This window comes from Pinus tabuliformis, chromosome 1_2 (assembly GCF_031772625.1).
Source record: "Pinus tabuliformis cultivar Carrire ecotype Pingquan chromosome 1_2, CPIR1, whole genome shotgun sequence".
In the NCBI taxonomy this organism is placed as follows: Eukaryota; Viridiplantae; Streptophyta; class Pinopsida; order Pinales; family Pinaceae; genus Pinus; species Pinus tabuliformis.
In genome coordinates this window covers 575,350,475-575,364,460 of record NC_142298.1, presented here as the reverse complement: position 1 = coordinate 575,364,460, position 13,986 = coordinate 575,350,475, and the positions used below count along the sequence as shown (strand labels likewise).

General features: G+C 34.3%; 1 protein-coding gene and 2 pseudogenes across 1 annotated transcript; all 3 read right to left on the bottom strand.

Moving 5' to 3' along the window:
• Nucleotides 1-216: 216 nt before the first annotated feature.
• Nucleotides 217-1,728, bottom strand: LOC149206913 (amino acid transporter AVT6A-like; annotated as a pseudogene).
• A 1,588-nt stretch (nucleotides 1,729-3,316) lies between these two features.
• On the bottom strand, nucleotides 3,317-4,298 carry LOC149206912 (amino acid transporter AVT6A pseudogene; annotated as a pseudogene).
• A 729-nt stretch (nucleotides 4,299-5,027) lies between these two features.
• Nucleotides 5,028-5,780, bottom strand: LOC149206911 (chaperone protein dnaJ 8, chloroplastic-like). The gene is made up of 3 exons (XM_089397836.1): nucleotides 5,571-5,780; nucleotides 5,225-5,293; nucleotides 5,028-5,081 (listed from the first exon to the last, which is right to left on the bottom strand). The coding sequence occupies exons 1-3, from the start codon at nucleotides 5,778-5,780 to the stop codon at nucleotides 5,028-5,030; spliced, it is 333 nt and encodes a 110-aa protein (XP_089253962.1).
• Nucleotides 5,781-13,986: the final 8,206 nt, after the last annotated feature.

The following is a 13,986-nucleotide window of genomic DNA, read 5'->3' as shown; positions in this document are numbered from 1 at the left end:
AACTATATTCCTTTTCAATGTTTAAAACTACAAATACAGTAGTATCTTTAACTAGAAGTCCGAGCGACCATGACAGGATGATACAAGGCTTTACAAAATTTCGTCCACTCTTCACAATTCTACAAGCAAATTCCCAAATCAGCGTTCTTTTCTCGGTTTTGTTCCAAATAATCTTTATATGTATGTGCACCACCTGCTCCTCATAAAAAATCATTCTCAAGATCTTGGAGGGCCTTCCTCCTTTTTACTGAACAAAAAATTAATGTCACTCGCTATATCAATTGAACTTGAAACTACTGCTAGAAAAATCATGAACAATGCAATAAATATGTCCTTCCTGGTTGAGATTCCATGGGTGTCTCTGCAATTAAAAAATAATTGAGGTTAGAAGTTACATACAAGCAAGGTGAAAGACGAAACCAGAAATGAAAAACAACTTTTTTCTACCTGAGAGCAATGGAAGTTGTGAAGATGAACCCAATACAAACTACTGTTGTGGCCCCTGTGAATTGAAATGCATCCCAGATACTTGGTATGAATGATCCGCAAGGAAAACGATTCCAACTAACCCAGCAGTGATCAAAATGAACCTCTTATTATCCAAACAAGATGCTTTTTCGCTGGAAAGACAAGCCCATCAAGATTAAGTCTCAGGGCAAAAAAAATGAAAGGAAAGACCAGCATCAAATGTACAATATAGGTCACACGAATAATGTCATTCAGCACAACACTGTAGGGAACTCCTAAGTTGGTGTCAAAATTGGCCAGGACATCATCCATGGTCTGGTCTCCAAATAGAAGAAAGCCAAAAAAGCTTGTACTTATGTATACAATTGAGCACAATCCCAATGATGCACGAATTATGGGTTGCATTTCTGAAGGGTCCTCAAGTTCATTGTATATGGAATGAACTGCATGGCGCAAAGACATCACAATTCATTATAACATAATTTTAAATGCAAATTCAGCTAATGAACTCTAAGATACTACACTGCAGGACCAGAGATGGAGGAAAATAATCCATACCATTGTAATGACAGATGTAAGCAGTCACATTAACTGGTACCACAGTGAAAAGCTTCAAGAACGAAGTAAATCCACAATATCTGGTAACAATCTTGGTGCTTTGACGGTGCCACTGAACAATTCTACAATCACAGTACCAGCCGTAATCACAACAAATACAATAACAAGTGCAACTAATAATGCAGAAGTGAATTTCAAAGAATCTACAAATTCATGGAAATGAACACATCAATATAGGCATCAAGATTTGAACATCACAACTCCTAAGGAATAACCCATGATCCACATCCTTGAATGTATATGCCACATGCCATTTCTAACAGGGCAACATGAAAGTCAGACAAATCGTTAAGAAGATGCCATCAGTATGTGACATTCCCAAGATATGTTGAATACCCTCATATAATTACAACAATTTGTAGACATTTAAATACCTAAAAAGGCCCAAATGAAATATGATATATCTGAAAATCAGTGCTAAAAAATGCTTATCACGATGAGAAAAGTAGACTTACCCACTCTCTTGAAAGACACGAACGGAGCTAAAATAAGGACTATGGTGAGACCTAGGATCGGAACACGTCCATTCCACCAATGAAATCCAAACCATTCTTCAAGCATACCAGCATGATGCACGCCATTTGATGATGTTCCAGACAGCACATCGCTTGCCGAAATCAAGAAAACACATCCATCAGACATAGAGATTTCTAATTCAAAGCCATATATAAGATAGGAATCATGCCCAAAGTATTATAAAAGTGGCACCAGATAATTGACCATTCAAACAAAAATGAAAGGAATCTAAGAAAAAGAGACACTAATAAAGCATTTCAAGTCATGTATGCTTCATAGAACACTTCAACTTTGTTAAAGAGAAACAAGTTGTTAGTGTTTCAGCTTGCTAAACTGCTCACAATGCAAAAATTTGGTTGAACTTTCAATTCAAGCAGTACTTTTAAAATACTCTAGTTGTAACATACATGCTTAAATATTCCCACACGATATACTATTTATCCTTGGATACTACCCTCAAAACTGGTCTAATTCAGCCTGCGACCTAAAATGCATAACCTACAATGTTTAGATTGAATTACTTTTCAATTCATCTTATCTTGATTCCTTTCTAACAGATTCCTGTAGAAAAAATATCAACGGACTGCTTCTAAATCAATGATTACAAATAGTTAAACTCTTCACAAGGTACGAAGGTCTCCCTCCATCTCCAACATATTAAACAAAATGCAATTATGATCTAAAGTCATATGAACAGAAACACATTCAAGTTCAAACACTGGATTCAGTGATTAAAAACAAGGGACTATCACATATTTACCAAGATTCAACTTGGGAAATATCACTGAATAAAGGCAGTGATAAACTGGTAATTTACCTTATGTTGCATCCCTTTCCATAATCTTCCAACAAATTGGTCTCCTCAAACAGAAAATACTGATTCTGATTGGTTGTTCTAACAACAAAGGGAGTGAGATTTTTTCAAAAGCCATCAAAATCAGGAAATAAATAACAGAGGATAAATAAATAATTGTTGTTTTGCCTCTTCTTTCTCACTTGTAACTTGAATGTTGGCAGACCTTGTACTCTATTTCTCTAGGTATGTATGTGTATGCTTGTTTTTGTGTGCATGTGTGTACTCAATGGCTTGGAGTTTGACTGGTACTTATGCATGTCATGTAAGGTATGTATATTTCAAATGGGTCTATCTGTCTGTTGAAGTAGAGACATCAATGAATGGTGGAACTGAGTTGATGTCTGTACTTTAAATGGTTGAAATGAAAATACTTGGAAAAATGGACTAATTACTCTTATTCTGGCCGTTTGTATCAATGCAACTTTTGCAGGGCTAAAATGTGAAGGAAAGGAGGATGAAGATTGTGAGAAGTTATTGAAGAGAAATGGAATCATCACACACAATGGGATGCATTTTGGTGCACCTCAAACTTATGTGAGTTTGAGTATTATTGACAGAAACCAGACCTTCAATCTTCTGCATGACATGCTCTCAACTATTCATGGATGATTAGTTGAATCGCTCAATCATTGATGCGAGATCAACTATATTCCTTTTCAATGTTTACAACTACAACTACAGTAGAATATTTAACTAGAAGGCCGAGCGACCATGGCAGGATGATACAAGGCTTTACAAAAGTTTATCCACTCTTCACAATTGTACAAGCAAATTCCCAAATCAGCGTTATTTTCTTGGTTCTATTCAAAACAATCTTTATATGTATGTGCACCACCTGCTCCTCATAAAAAATCATTCTCAAGATCGTGGAGGGCCTTCCTCCTTTTTGTTGAACAAAGAATTAATGTCACTCACTGTAGCAATTGAACTTGAAACTACTGCCAGAAAAATATTGAACAATGCAATAAATATGTCCTTCCTGGTTGAGATTCCATGGGTGTCTTTGCAATTAAAAGATAATTGAGGTTAGAAGTTACATACAAGCAAGGTGAAAGACGAAACCAGAAATGAAAAACAACTTTTTTTCTACCTGAGAGCAATGGAAGCTGGGAAGATGAACCCAATACAAATTGTTGTTGTGCCCACAGTGAATTGAAATGCATCCCAGATACTTGGTATGAATGATGTGCCAAGGAAAACGATTCCAATTAACCTAGCAGTGATCAAAATGAACCTCTTATTATCCAAAACAAGATGCTTTTTCATTGGAAAGACAAGCCCATCAAGATTAAGTCTCAGGGCAAAAAAAATGAGAGGAAAGACCAGCATCAGATGTACAACATAGGTCACACGAACAATGTCATTCAGCACAACACTGTAGGGAACTCCCAAGTTGGTGTCAAAATTGGTCAGGACATCATCCATGGTCTGGTCTCCAAATAGAAGAAAGCCAAAAAAGCTTGTACTTATGGATACAATTGAGCACAATGCCAATGATGTGCGAACAATGGGTTGCATTTCTGAAGGGTCCTCAAGTTCATTGTATATGGAATGAACCGCATGGCGCAAAGATATCACAATTCATTATAACATAATTTTAAATGCAAATTTAACTAATGAACTCTAAGATACTACACTGTAGGACGAGAGATGGAGGAAAATAATCCATACCATTTTAATGACAGATGTAAGCAGTCACAATAACTGGTACCACAGTGAAAAGCTTCATGAACGAAGTAAAATCCACAATATCTGGTAACAATCTTGGTGCTTTGACGGTGCCACTGAACAACTTTACAATCGCAATACCAGCCGTAAATGCATAACCTACAATGTTTATATTGAATTACTTTTCAATTCATCTTATCTTGATTCCTTTCTAACAGAAGCCTGTAAAAAAAATATCAACGTAATGCTTCTAAAACAATGGTTGCAAATAGTTAATCTCTTCACAAGGCACGAGGGTCTCCCTCGATCTCCAACATATTAAACACGATGCAATTATGATCTAATGCCAGATGAACAGAAGGAACACACTCAAGTTCAAACACTGGATTCAGTGATTAAAAGCAAGGGACTATCACATATTTACCAAGATTCAACTTGGGAAATATCACTGAACAAAGGCAGTGATAAACTGGTAATTCACCTTATGTTTCATCCCTTTCCATAATCTTCCAACAAATTGGTATCCTCAAATAGAAAATACTGATTATGATCGGTTGTTCTAACAATAAAGGGAGTGAGATTTTTTCAAAAACCATTAGAAGCAGGAAACAAATAACAAAGGAGAAATAAATAATTTGTTCCGAGTACATGATTTTGTAATCAAATAAAAAGACTTTTTCAACTCACAAGGACTGAAAGATGACTCGATTTCAGAACTTTATCCAGATCATTAGCATTCAAAATGCAACCAAACAAAAAGTACCTTAGTTTTTGTACTTGATACCTTGAACATCACTAAAAAACTATCTCCTACTCTGCCAAGTTTTAGCCTTTAGGCGGGTATCCAAATTCGGTGGTAAGACTTTTGCCTGGAAAGGAAGTTGATTATTTCTCATCTTATTCAATCCTCAGAACCATTTTGCTGCTTTTCTTGTGCCAAACTGGACATTACAGTCTGCACATTTATCACAAAACTAACATAATCAATAACATGAACACATCTGAGATAAAAAGGGGTTATATACTCTAACATGCAGCAATGTCGTTAAAATTGAAAAAATAAATAAACAAAAGCTGTCCAGAGACAGAGCAAGTTACCCGATGAGCCTGATTGATCTTCTGAAATTGAACTCCACAGATATCTCCTTTGCAAACATCTGGATGATACTGTAAACAGATCGAATCAACACAGGAGTACACTATGAATTTATCCAAAAATTTATTGTTGAATATGGATCATGATTTTTCCTAACAATTACTATGAACATATACATAGCCAGGACAAAATATTTATTGGAAATTCTTAGAATCAGTGAGATTGTTGCTTTCAGGCATTCTAATTTTTAGAGCCTTGCATGTCTACTTTCTATCTGTGAACTGTAGCAGGCTCTTTTGCATTAAGACATGGAAACTTTATAACATTCAAGAGGGAAATTCCACATACCTGCAAAGCAAGGTGACCAAAAGCATTCTTGACATCTTTTTGAGTAGCCCAAGGGCTCAATCTCAGAGTCTCATACTCCTCTCTCATCCCGGGGAAAGCAATAGAGGCCATCACTGCTACATTCCTCTTGCCTGCTGAATTTTTCTTCTCTTCGTTTCTCAAGAACGAAGTCCCCTGAGCACCCATAAACCTTCCAACAGCGGCAGCCATGATCTGTAACAAAAATAAGATGATCCACAAACCTAACTTCAATCCCCAGTGCAAAACAATCCTATCTAAATGTACAGAATGGGTGTACCAAAATCCAGTGAAATACTCAGAGCAGAGATTATTGCAAATGTGGAAAGGTAAGCAAAGCCAATATCTCAAGTTTACCATCATTAGCTAAAAGGAATTCCAAGCATCCGCGCGTAGGGCTCATAGCAAGCATTACAGTGGTAGCTTTGGTTGTCTTCTCGCTGGCGTTTGCCATTGTGTTTCTCAAAAGAACAAAATACAGAGAAAAGATCGAAGAATGGGAGCAAGATTTTTTTGGCCCCATAGATTCATTTACAAAGAACTTTGCATCGGCACCAGCGTAATGGGAGCAGGATTTTTTGGCCCCATAGATTCATTTACAAAGAACTCTGCATCGCCACAAGCGGACTCAGGGATGAAAATGTTTTGAGCCAGGGGGATTTCGGAAGGTTTATATGGGGGTTCTCCCAACAGTGGCCAATAAATCACAGTGAAATGCATAACGAAAGAGTTCAGGGAGGGAATGAGGGGGTTCGTGGGACGCACGTAGCACTGGAGCCTGGTTCAGCTGTGGGGATGGAGCTATTCATTGCTTACGACCCGATGCCAAATGGCAGTCTCGATAAACTCACAAACTGTTTGGGAACGAATTTGTAACCACCTTGAACCAACGGCTGAAACTTTTGCAATCGTCTAACATATAATCGTGTGACTGATAAGGATGATAGTTGGGCAGAAAGGGGAGTTTATTTCAGAGGGAAACGTCTTACGGCGTAATAAAATAAAATGTGCAACCTCTAAAATACTAAAAGTCTCTTTTCCTTATATTTGACCATTAAAAATGTTATTTAATATGGAAACATGTATTTATGTGAACGAAACCATATAAGAGTTGATAGAAGAAAGGTGGAGAATTTATAAAAGGTAATTGTATGGAAAAGAAAAGCTCATGCATCAATTATCAATATATTTTCCTTTAGCTAAAAATGATTTATAGAAAGTGTAAAAAATATATATATACTTTGTTTTACGGTGACTCATAAAAAGTATAAAAAAGTATATAGTTTAAGTACTTAGAGATATATAAGTTTTAATTGAGTGTTGAAGTAATCATAAAAGTATAAAAAAATAGAAAATTTTAGTATTTAGAAATCTATAAGTTGTTTTTGAGTGTTTGAAGTATTTCCATTTAACATATTTATTTTAAACTAAGTTTCTATTGAAGTGATGTTTCAAATTAAAAGGGAAAATTTGATTTCATTCATATTTTCAAGAAATTCAGTATATGTTGAATCTTTTTCTTTCAATTTCTTTTACATATTGTAATACACTTTGTTTTTACTGATCAAAGAGAATATGGAATAAAGGGAAAGTTTAGTTTTCTTCTTTCAGTGACATGCAATAGAACTGGGAAAAACAATCATCAAATGTATACTTTATAATCCAAAGTACGTTCCTAATTAGAATCACTAAAACCAACAAGTTCAAACCCATTAGAAGTGTAGTAATGAAAATCAAAATTTATAGTTTCTTTTACAAAACTAAATGTTCTCTTAAATGCCTTTATATAAATTCTAAATAGACCTTCATATACATTCAAACAAGAGAAACTAAATAAAGCATATTAGTTCTTGTGTGAGTTAAAAATACCAAATTTCCAACAATACATAGCACCATCGTCTTCACACAACACAACCCCATGAGAAATTGTGCTAGTGATTGATTTACAATCATCCATATCAAAATACTTCAACATATATTTTACATGACTTGTTTGAAAAAAAAAAAATTCATTCTCACTATAACAAACCTTATTTACATTAGACGTAAATCATTCATTTCAAATTAATTCATCATATCAATTTGAAATTAGTCATTCACCTTAGAACAACTGCCCATATATAATAAATTTTCAACATACAAACACATAAAAAAATTGCTTGTTTGCTTCCAATTAATTCATCATATCAATTTGGAATTAGTCATTCATCTTAGAACAACTACCCATATATAGTAAATTTTCAACATACAAACTCACAAAAAAATGCTTTGAGTACCTTCTTACAAGTAGTAAAAGGTAGGTTCACTATTATTTCTTTAGAAGACGTTTTATTAAAATATCCATACAAACTCACAAAAAAATGCTTTGAGTACCTTCTTACAAATAGTAAAAGGTAGGTTCACTATTAGTTCTTTAGAAAACATTTTATTAAAATATCCATAAATTGAAATATCTATAAATAGTAGCATATCTTTCTCTTGATTAAAGTTATATAAATTTTAATTAAACTCTATATATATATATAAGAGATAAAAAGTATACTGATATTGAATTAGTAAAATAGAAGCTTCTAACATAAATATATACAGATAGATAAAATAACGCAATATTTATATTCTAATAAAAAGTTTTTATTTTTTTCTTAACTTTTTAGGTAGCTAAATAACATCCCTAGTAAAAATATGTTTGGTTTTATTTTGAAAGGAAAAATATTAATCACTTAGTATATTTCAGAGGTTCAAATCTATTTTGGAAAATGATAGAAATTTTGAAATCAAATGGGTTTGGTTTTATTTTGAAAGGAAAAATATTAATCACTTACTCTGAAGTTCAAATCTATTTTGAAAAATGATAGAAATTTTTAAATCAAATGGTTACGGAATGAACTTTGATTAATAAAACATTATTGTGATGTAAATTTAATTGATTGTAAATGGAGGCTAAATCTTGAAGTTAATTTTAAACGAGTCATCTTACAATGTTGGCTAGGTTAGTGAACTTTCAAAGTATTAAATTTATATGCTACTGTGGTGAAATAGAAAGTTACATGCAGAAAAGTCGACCTTTTCAGTCCGATATTTATATGCTAATGAGATGACAGCTAAAGTTACATGTGGATAAGTGTTTGTCCGTTAATGAGATGACACCCAAAGTTACATGTGGAAAAGTTTTTGTATTTCAACTTAAGTTCGGTGAGTAAACTGTGCGAATCAGAATCCTTAATTAAAAGCCAATTAGAAAGTTGATTCGCATTGTAAGTGTAAAGCAGATGGTCATTGTAAGGTGTTTAGTTCATTCACTCTGCGTTTTTGGGTAGGCTGGAAAAAGTCGGTAACAATCTCATGATTCTAGTTTGGTGTTACAATTTAAATGCCAAAATTATATGAAATCAGAAAACAGATTTAATTTTATGGTTTAAAATGCGTTTACTAAAAATCTATGTTCACTTAATTTGTATTTTCTTTTATTCTCAAAGATTTGCGTGGATTTATTTTTCTAAAAAATAAACTTATAAAATCGTAAGATTAGTCTTTGATTTCTTTTAATGGATTATTTAAGTTAAGTAACTTCTAATTTAAATTTTTATTATATAATAAAAGTGGTTACCTCAATGTTAAGATATTATATATTTTTATAAAATTTAACAATGCTAATTATTTTTTATTCATTTCATGACCAAAAAAACTGACATAAAAGGATTTAAATGAGAGTATTACGGGTCAGATGCACATCAAATTTATATCAACTATGGCATTTATATGAAAAATTATTATTTAACTTGCTTAATCTTACACCTAGAAGTTAATTATAAGTCTTTACCCATAAGTATCTTAGTGAGAATATTTTCATATACATATCTGCTCTATCACTTAATTAGAAAAATCTGGTCGACCCCAATATGGGGCGCTTAAATAGACAAAACAGGGGTGGGCTGTCTTCTTTCCAACTACTTCATGATATATTTGAATGCTTAATTTCTATCGAATCACATGCTTATCGTCATTTTACCTCATTAATACTCTGAGTACCGTGGGCTTAACTCTGCTTAACTCTTAGTCGCATCTCATGGTCCAAAGTGTGTTAGTTGGGCTTTCACTCTTGTGAAGTGGGTTGTTGTTTTAGCTACGACTATAAGCATTTTCGTTCTCACTGAGCCTACTTCCGCAACACATGTTGGTCAGTCCAACCCAAGAGTCTTGCTAGCAGAGATATGTGGTAGTTTCGCTTGTTGCTTTCCACAGACTTGTTCCTCTGTGCTTGTTCCTTCTTTTGCTCCATGGAAATGGAACACAGATCATAACTTTCATATTTTGTTTAGTTTTCAGTTTATTTTTCTCTTAAATTTGTCCTGCGGGCAGGTCAAGAAGACTCCCAGAAACCCTTGTGCTTAGGCATTTTCACTTCCATAGTTTGTTTCCTCGTTCCTAGAAGTAAGCTTTGGGAACAACATTGCTGGTCCACTTTTAGAATAATATCATTTTCTAGAACTACGCCCCTTCTTTAGCCCTCCGGTCTCATATCACCTCCCTTATGATTCTCTCTTTGTATTCCTCAACTTGCCTCTGTGCTCTTCTTGCTCCTTTATCTAATTCTTCGCCTTGGGGCCTTTGTTTTTGGTCTATGTATTTGGAGAGTTTATATATATATATATATATATATATATATATATGCTCTATTAATCTCTTGTCGTCTTCCACCCCCTACTTCTCGTGGATGCTCTTTGTGGCATCCATTGGTTGTGGCTCCTTCAACACTGTCCCTTTTACCATGCTTTTGTGACATGGCTTCTACCTTATCCTTAGCACATACTTCCCCCCACTACTTCTCAGCCTACTTCTCTTTTCTGACCCCTTTATTCCTTGTCAGTATGTCAAGGAATGAGAAAACTTGGAGAAGAGATGCTCTTATTAATATTCAAAATCAATTAAATAGAGTACATAGGAGACATCAACATTAAATAACTGAATTGAAACTCAATTGCTTTTGTTTCTTCGTTTGCTTCAAAGAGGTTTTCTTCCACTAGGTTTGCACACTCAAGTGGGATTCTGTCACCAAATAGCATCATGTCAATATCATGTTTTTGTTGGATCATTTACAACCATTCATCATTAGTAAACAAGTCTTAATCAAACTTAAGATCATCAAATTGAGTTGTTGGATTCAGCATAGCATTGGCTACCTCAATGGCAGCTTCATTGTCATCAACAAGCTCTATTACTTGATTCACCAAATCTTCGTCTAATTGTGACTGTGTACAATGGGGTTCATGAGCATCTACATGCTCATTTTCTGCTGCTTTTGCGAATTCTTCACAATCATCATCCACTTGTGCTTTAGCACATTGGGATTCACCAAACTCTTCATTTTCAACATGATTACTTCCCCTTTCACTAAAATTCCTCTCAAGGGTGTCTCATGCTTCCTTGGCTGATTGACTTTGCATCTGCAATGAGGTGTAAAATGTTGTCATCTACAGATTATTTTATGCATTTCAATGCAAAAGCATTCTTTTGCCTTTTGGTTTCTAAATATTTGAAAAATATCTTGAACATTTCCTGTTGTCTCTTTGACCTTCTTAGCCTCTTGGTTTCTCCAATGTATTGAGTGAATGCGACTCAACAAGCAAACCCACCTATAGACTTAGTGGCTTCCTGCAATAAAAACACTTTCATGATAGATTCTTTGATGCTTAGCTTATGCAAATAAATGAGTCTACAAATTCTCTACAAGGAAATGTCTTTTTTACCACAAAAAAACAAAAACAAAACTAAACTATCACACCTTTTTTTAATTGGAATGGCCACAACCAATTTGAACAATGCCGTCCTTTAAAAATATCATTGTTTTTTTTAATTTTCTTAAATAAAACTTTTTCAAAAATCAAACAAACCACTTTGAAAACTCACATAAGCTCGTTTTATTTTATTTTTAAATAACACAGCTCCCTTTTTAATTTAATAAATTAGGGGAAAAAAATTTAATCCTTAAAATCTCTTTTTTGATTCGAAATTTTATGAAAAGAACTAATTTTCAAAATAAAGCAAGTAACCATTTTCCTTTAAAAGAGAAATTGATAAAGCTGCCGTTAAATTGTACGAATTTTTTGAAACGAACTAATTTTCAAAATAGAGCAGTAACCACTTTCCTTTGAAAGAGAAATTGATGAAGCGCTGCCGTTAAATTGTACATACCTTTTAAAAGATTTAAATAAAACTTTTTTCCCTTTTAAAAACTTTAGATAAAATGCTCGATTTTACCCATGTAGATGAAAAGCGAGGGCTTTTAATTTTTTTGGAAAACACACTTTGAACCTTTAGTGCTTTGTAGCCCCGATTGAATTTCATGCGCCGCTTTTGACCATTTTGTGCCTCGCCCTTCCCGTTGAATGTCGCTCCCGGTTGAATGTCGTGCCACCACCTTTTTTATAATATCACAACTACACTCTTATAAAAGTGCTTGCTTTATGTGGTTAAAAATGTTGTTCACTTTCTGTTATTCCTTCCTTCCAAGTTATGGTTATGTTAACAAAATTCTTCAAAGAAGGTAAGATAATGTGCCTATGATATAAGGTTTCTTCTTGATGTTATGTAGTAGTTTGATTAGGAGACGGAAACATGGAAACATAGTTATATTTAAAAAAAATTCAAGAAGATTATGGGGTTAGGGGTTATTTTTCCAAGTAAGCTAAAGAGGTTCGTTACATTGTCCCTCCTACATGAGGATTCCACCAAGTCTTATATTGCAAGCATCTTTGTACGCCATGAACTCTTTATCTGTATTTTCAATCTTTGGAATTGGAGCATTTGTCAACAACTACGTCCATTGCTCAAAACTTGTTGCAGATTCCTCTATCCATTGAAATTTCTTTCCTTTCCTCTGCAATGATGTAGTATGATAGGCAATATATGAGAAGTTCCCGATTAACGTCCTGTAATAACCAACTAATACCATGAATGATGTAGCCTCATACAAACTCGTAGGAGCTGACCATTCCATGATAACTCTTATCTTTTGAGAATACACTACTATGTGTTCCTTGGAAACTACATGCCCCAAATAATAAACTTTGTCTGAAAGAAGTTGCATTTACTAAGTTTGGCATACAACTCATGCTATTTTAGTATTCTTAACACTACTACTAGGTGCTCGACATGCTCTTCCTCATTATTAGAATATATCAATATATTATCAATGAATACAATCACAAACTTTTCCAAATAAGGGAAAAATACATTATTCATCAAGCACATAAAAGTAGCTAGAGCATTAGTTAGACAAAAAGGAACTACAACAAACTCATAATTCCCATATGTGGTCCAAAAAGTAGTCTTTTAGATGTCTTCTTCTTTAATGCATACCAGATGGTATCCTAATCTCAAATCAATCTTTGAGAACACTGCTCCTCCCTTCAACTGGTCAAGCAAGTCATCGGTCCTAGAAAAAGTGTACCTATTTTTAATCTTCACCTTTTTCAACTGCCTATAATCAATAAATAACCTGAGATTACCATCCTTCTTCTTCACAAACAAAATTGGTGCACCCCAAGGTGGCATACTTGGCCTAATCTATCCCTTGCCCAACACTTTCTTCAATTTCAACTTCATTCCCACTAACCCTAGATTATTCATACTGTAAAGTTCCTTTGATGTAGGTGTTGCTCCTAGTATCAACTCGATAGAAAATTCCACTTCCCTATCAGGCGGTAACTCTAAAAAAATTGCTGGAAACTAATCCTGAAACTGTTGTAAAACTAGGTACCTCTTGAAGACCTCCACATCCTCAACATCCTTACCTTTGTCACTAGAAGTATGCAATACATACGATACACGCCCTTTCTTGCAACTATGTTTTTCCTACATAGATGTCACCATCCTAACTGATGTTTCGTTCTTCTTACCCTATAAGACTCTTTGTTTCCCATTGTCATCCAAGAATTCAATAGCCTTTTTATAATAGTCCACCTTTGTCTTGTGAAGGTATAACCAATCCATAACCAATAACATACTATATGATGTAAGCATACCATTCAAATCAAATGCACAAGCTCTTACCCAATTATGAACCCTTTTCTTAGTACCTATAGGCAACTGTACTAACCAAGACTCTGCATGCACTTCTTTATTCAAACCACACTTATCGACCAGGTTAGGATTAACATAACTATAATTAGATCCAAGGTCAATCAAAATAGAAACAACTTGATCACAAATCTTACCTTCCATCTCGATAATAGATGTCTGATGGTCTGCCTGTTTGTTATCCAACGCTTCCTAAATATGAGGAATACTCTATCAAAAATCCCCATTGTATGTGCCTCCTGAGCACTATAGATATGTGGTATGCCACCCTGATGCTATGGACAATCTCTCCTGTGATGATCCTTACCAAAAGTCCAAC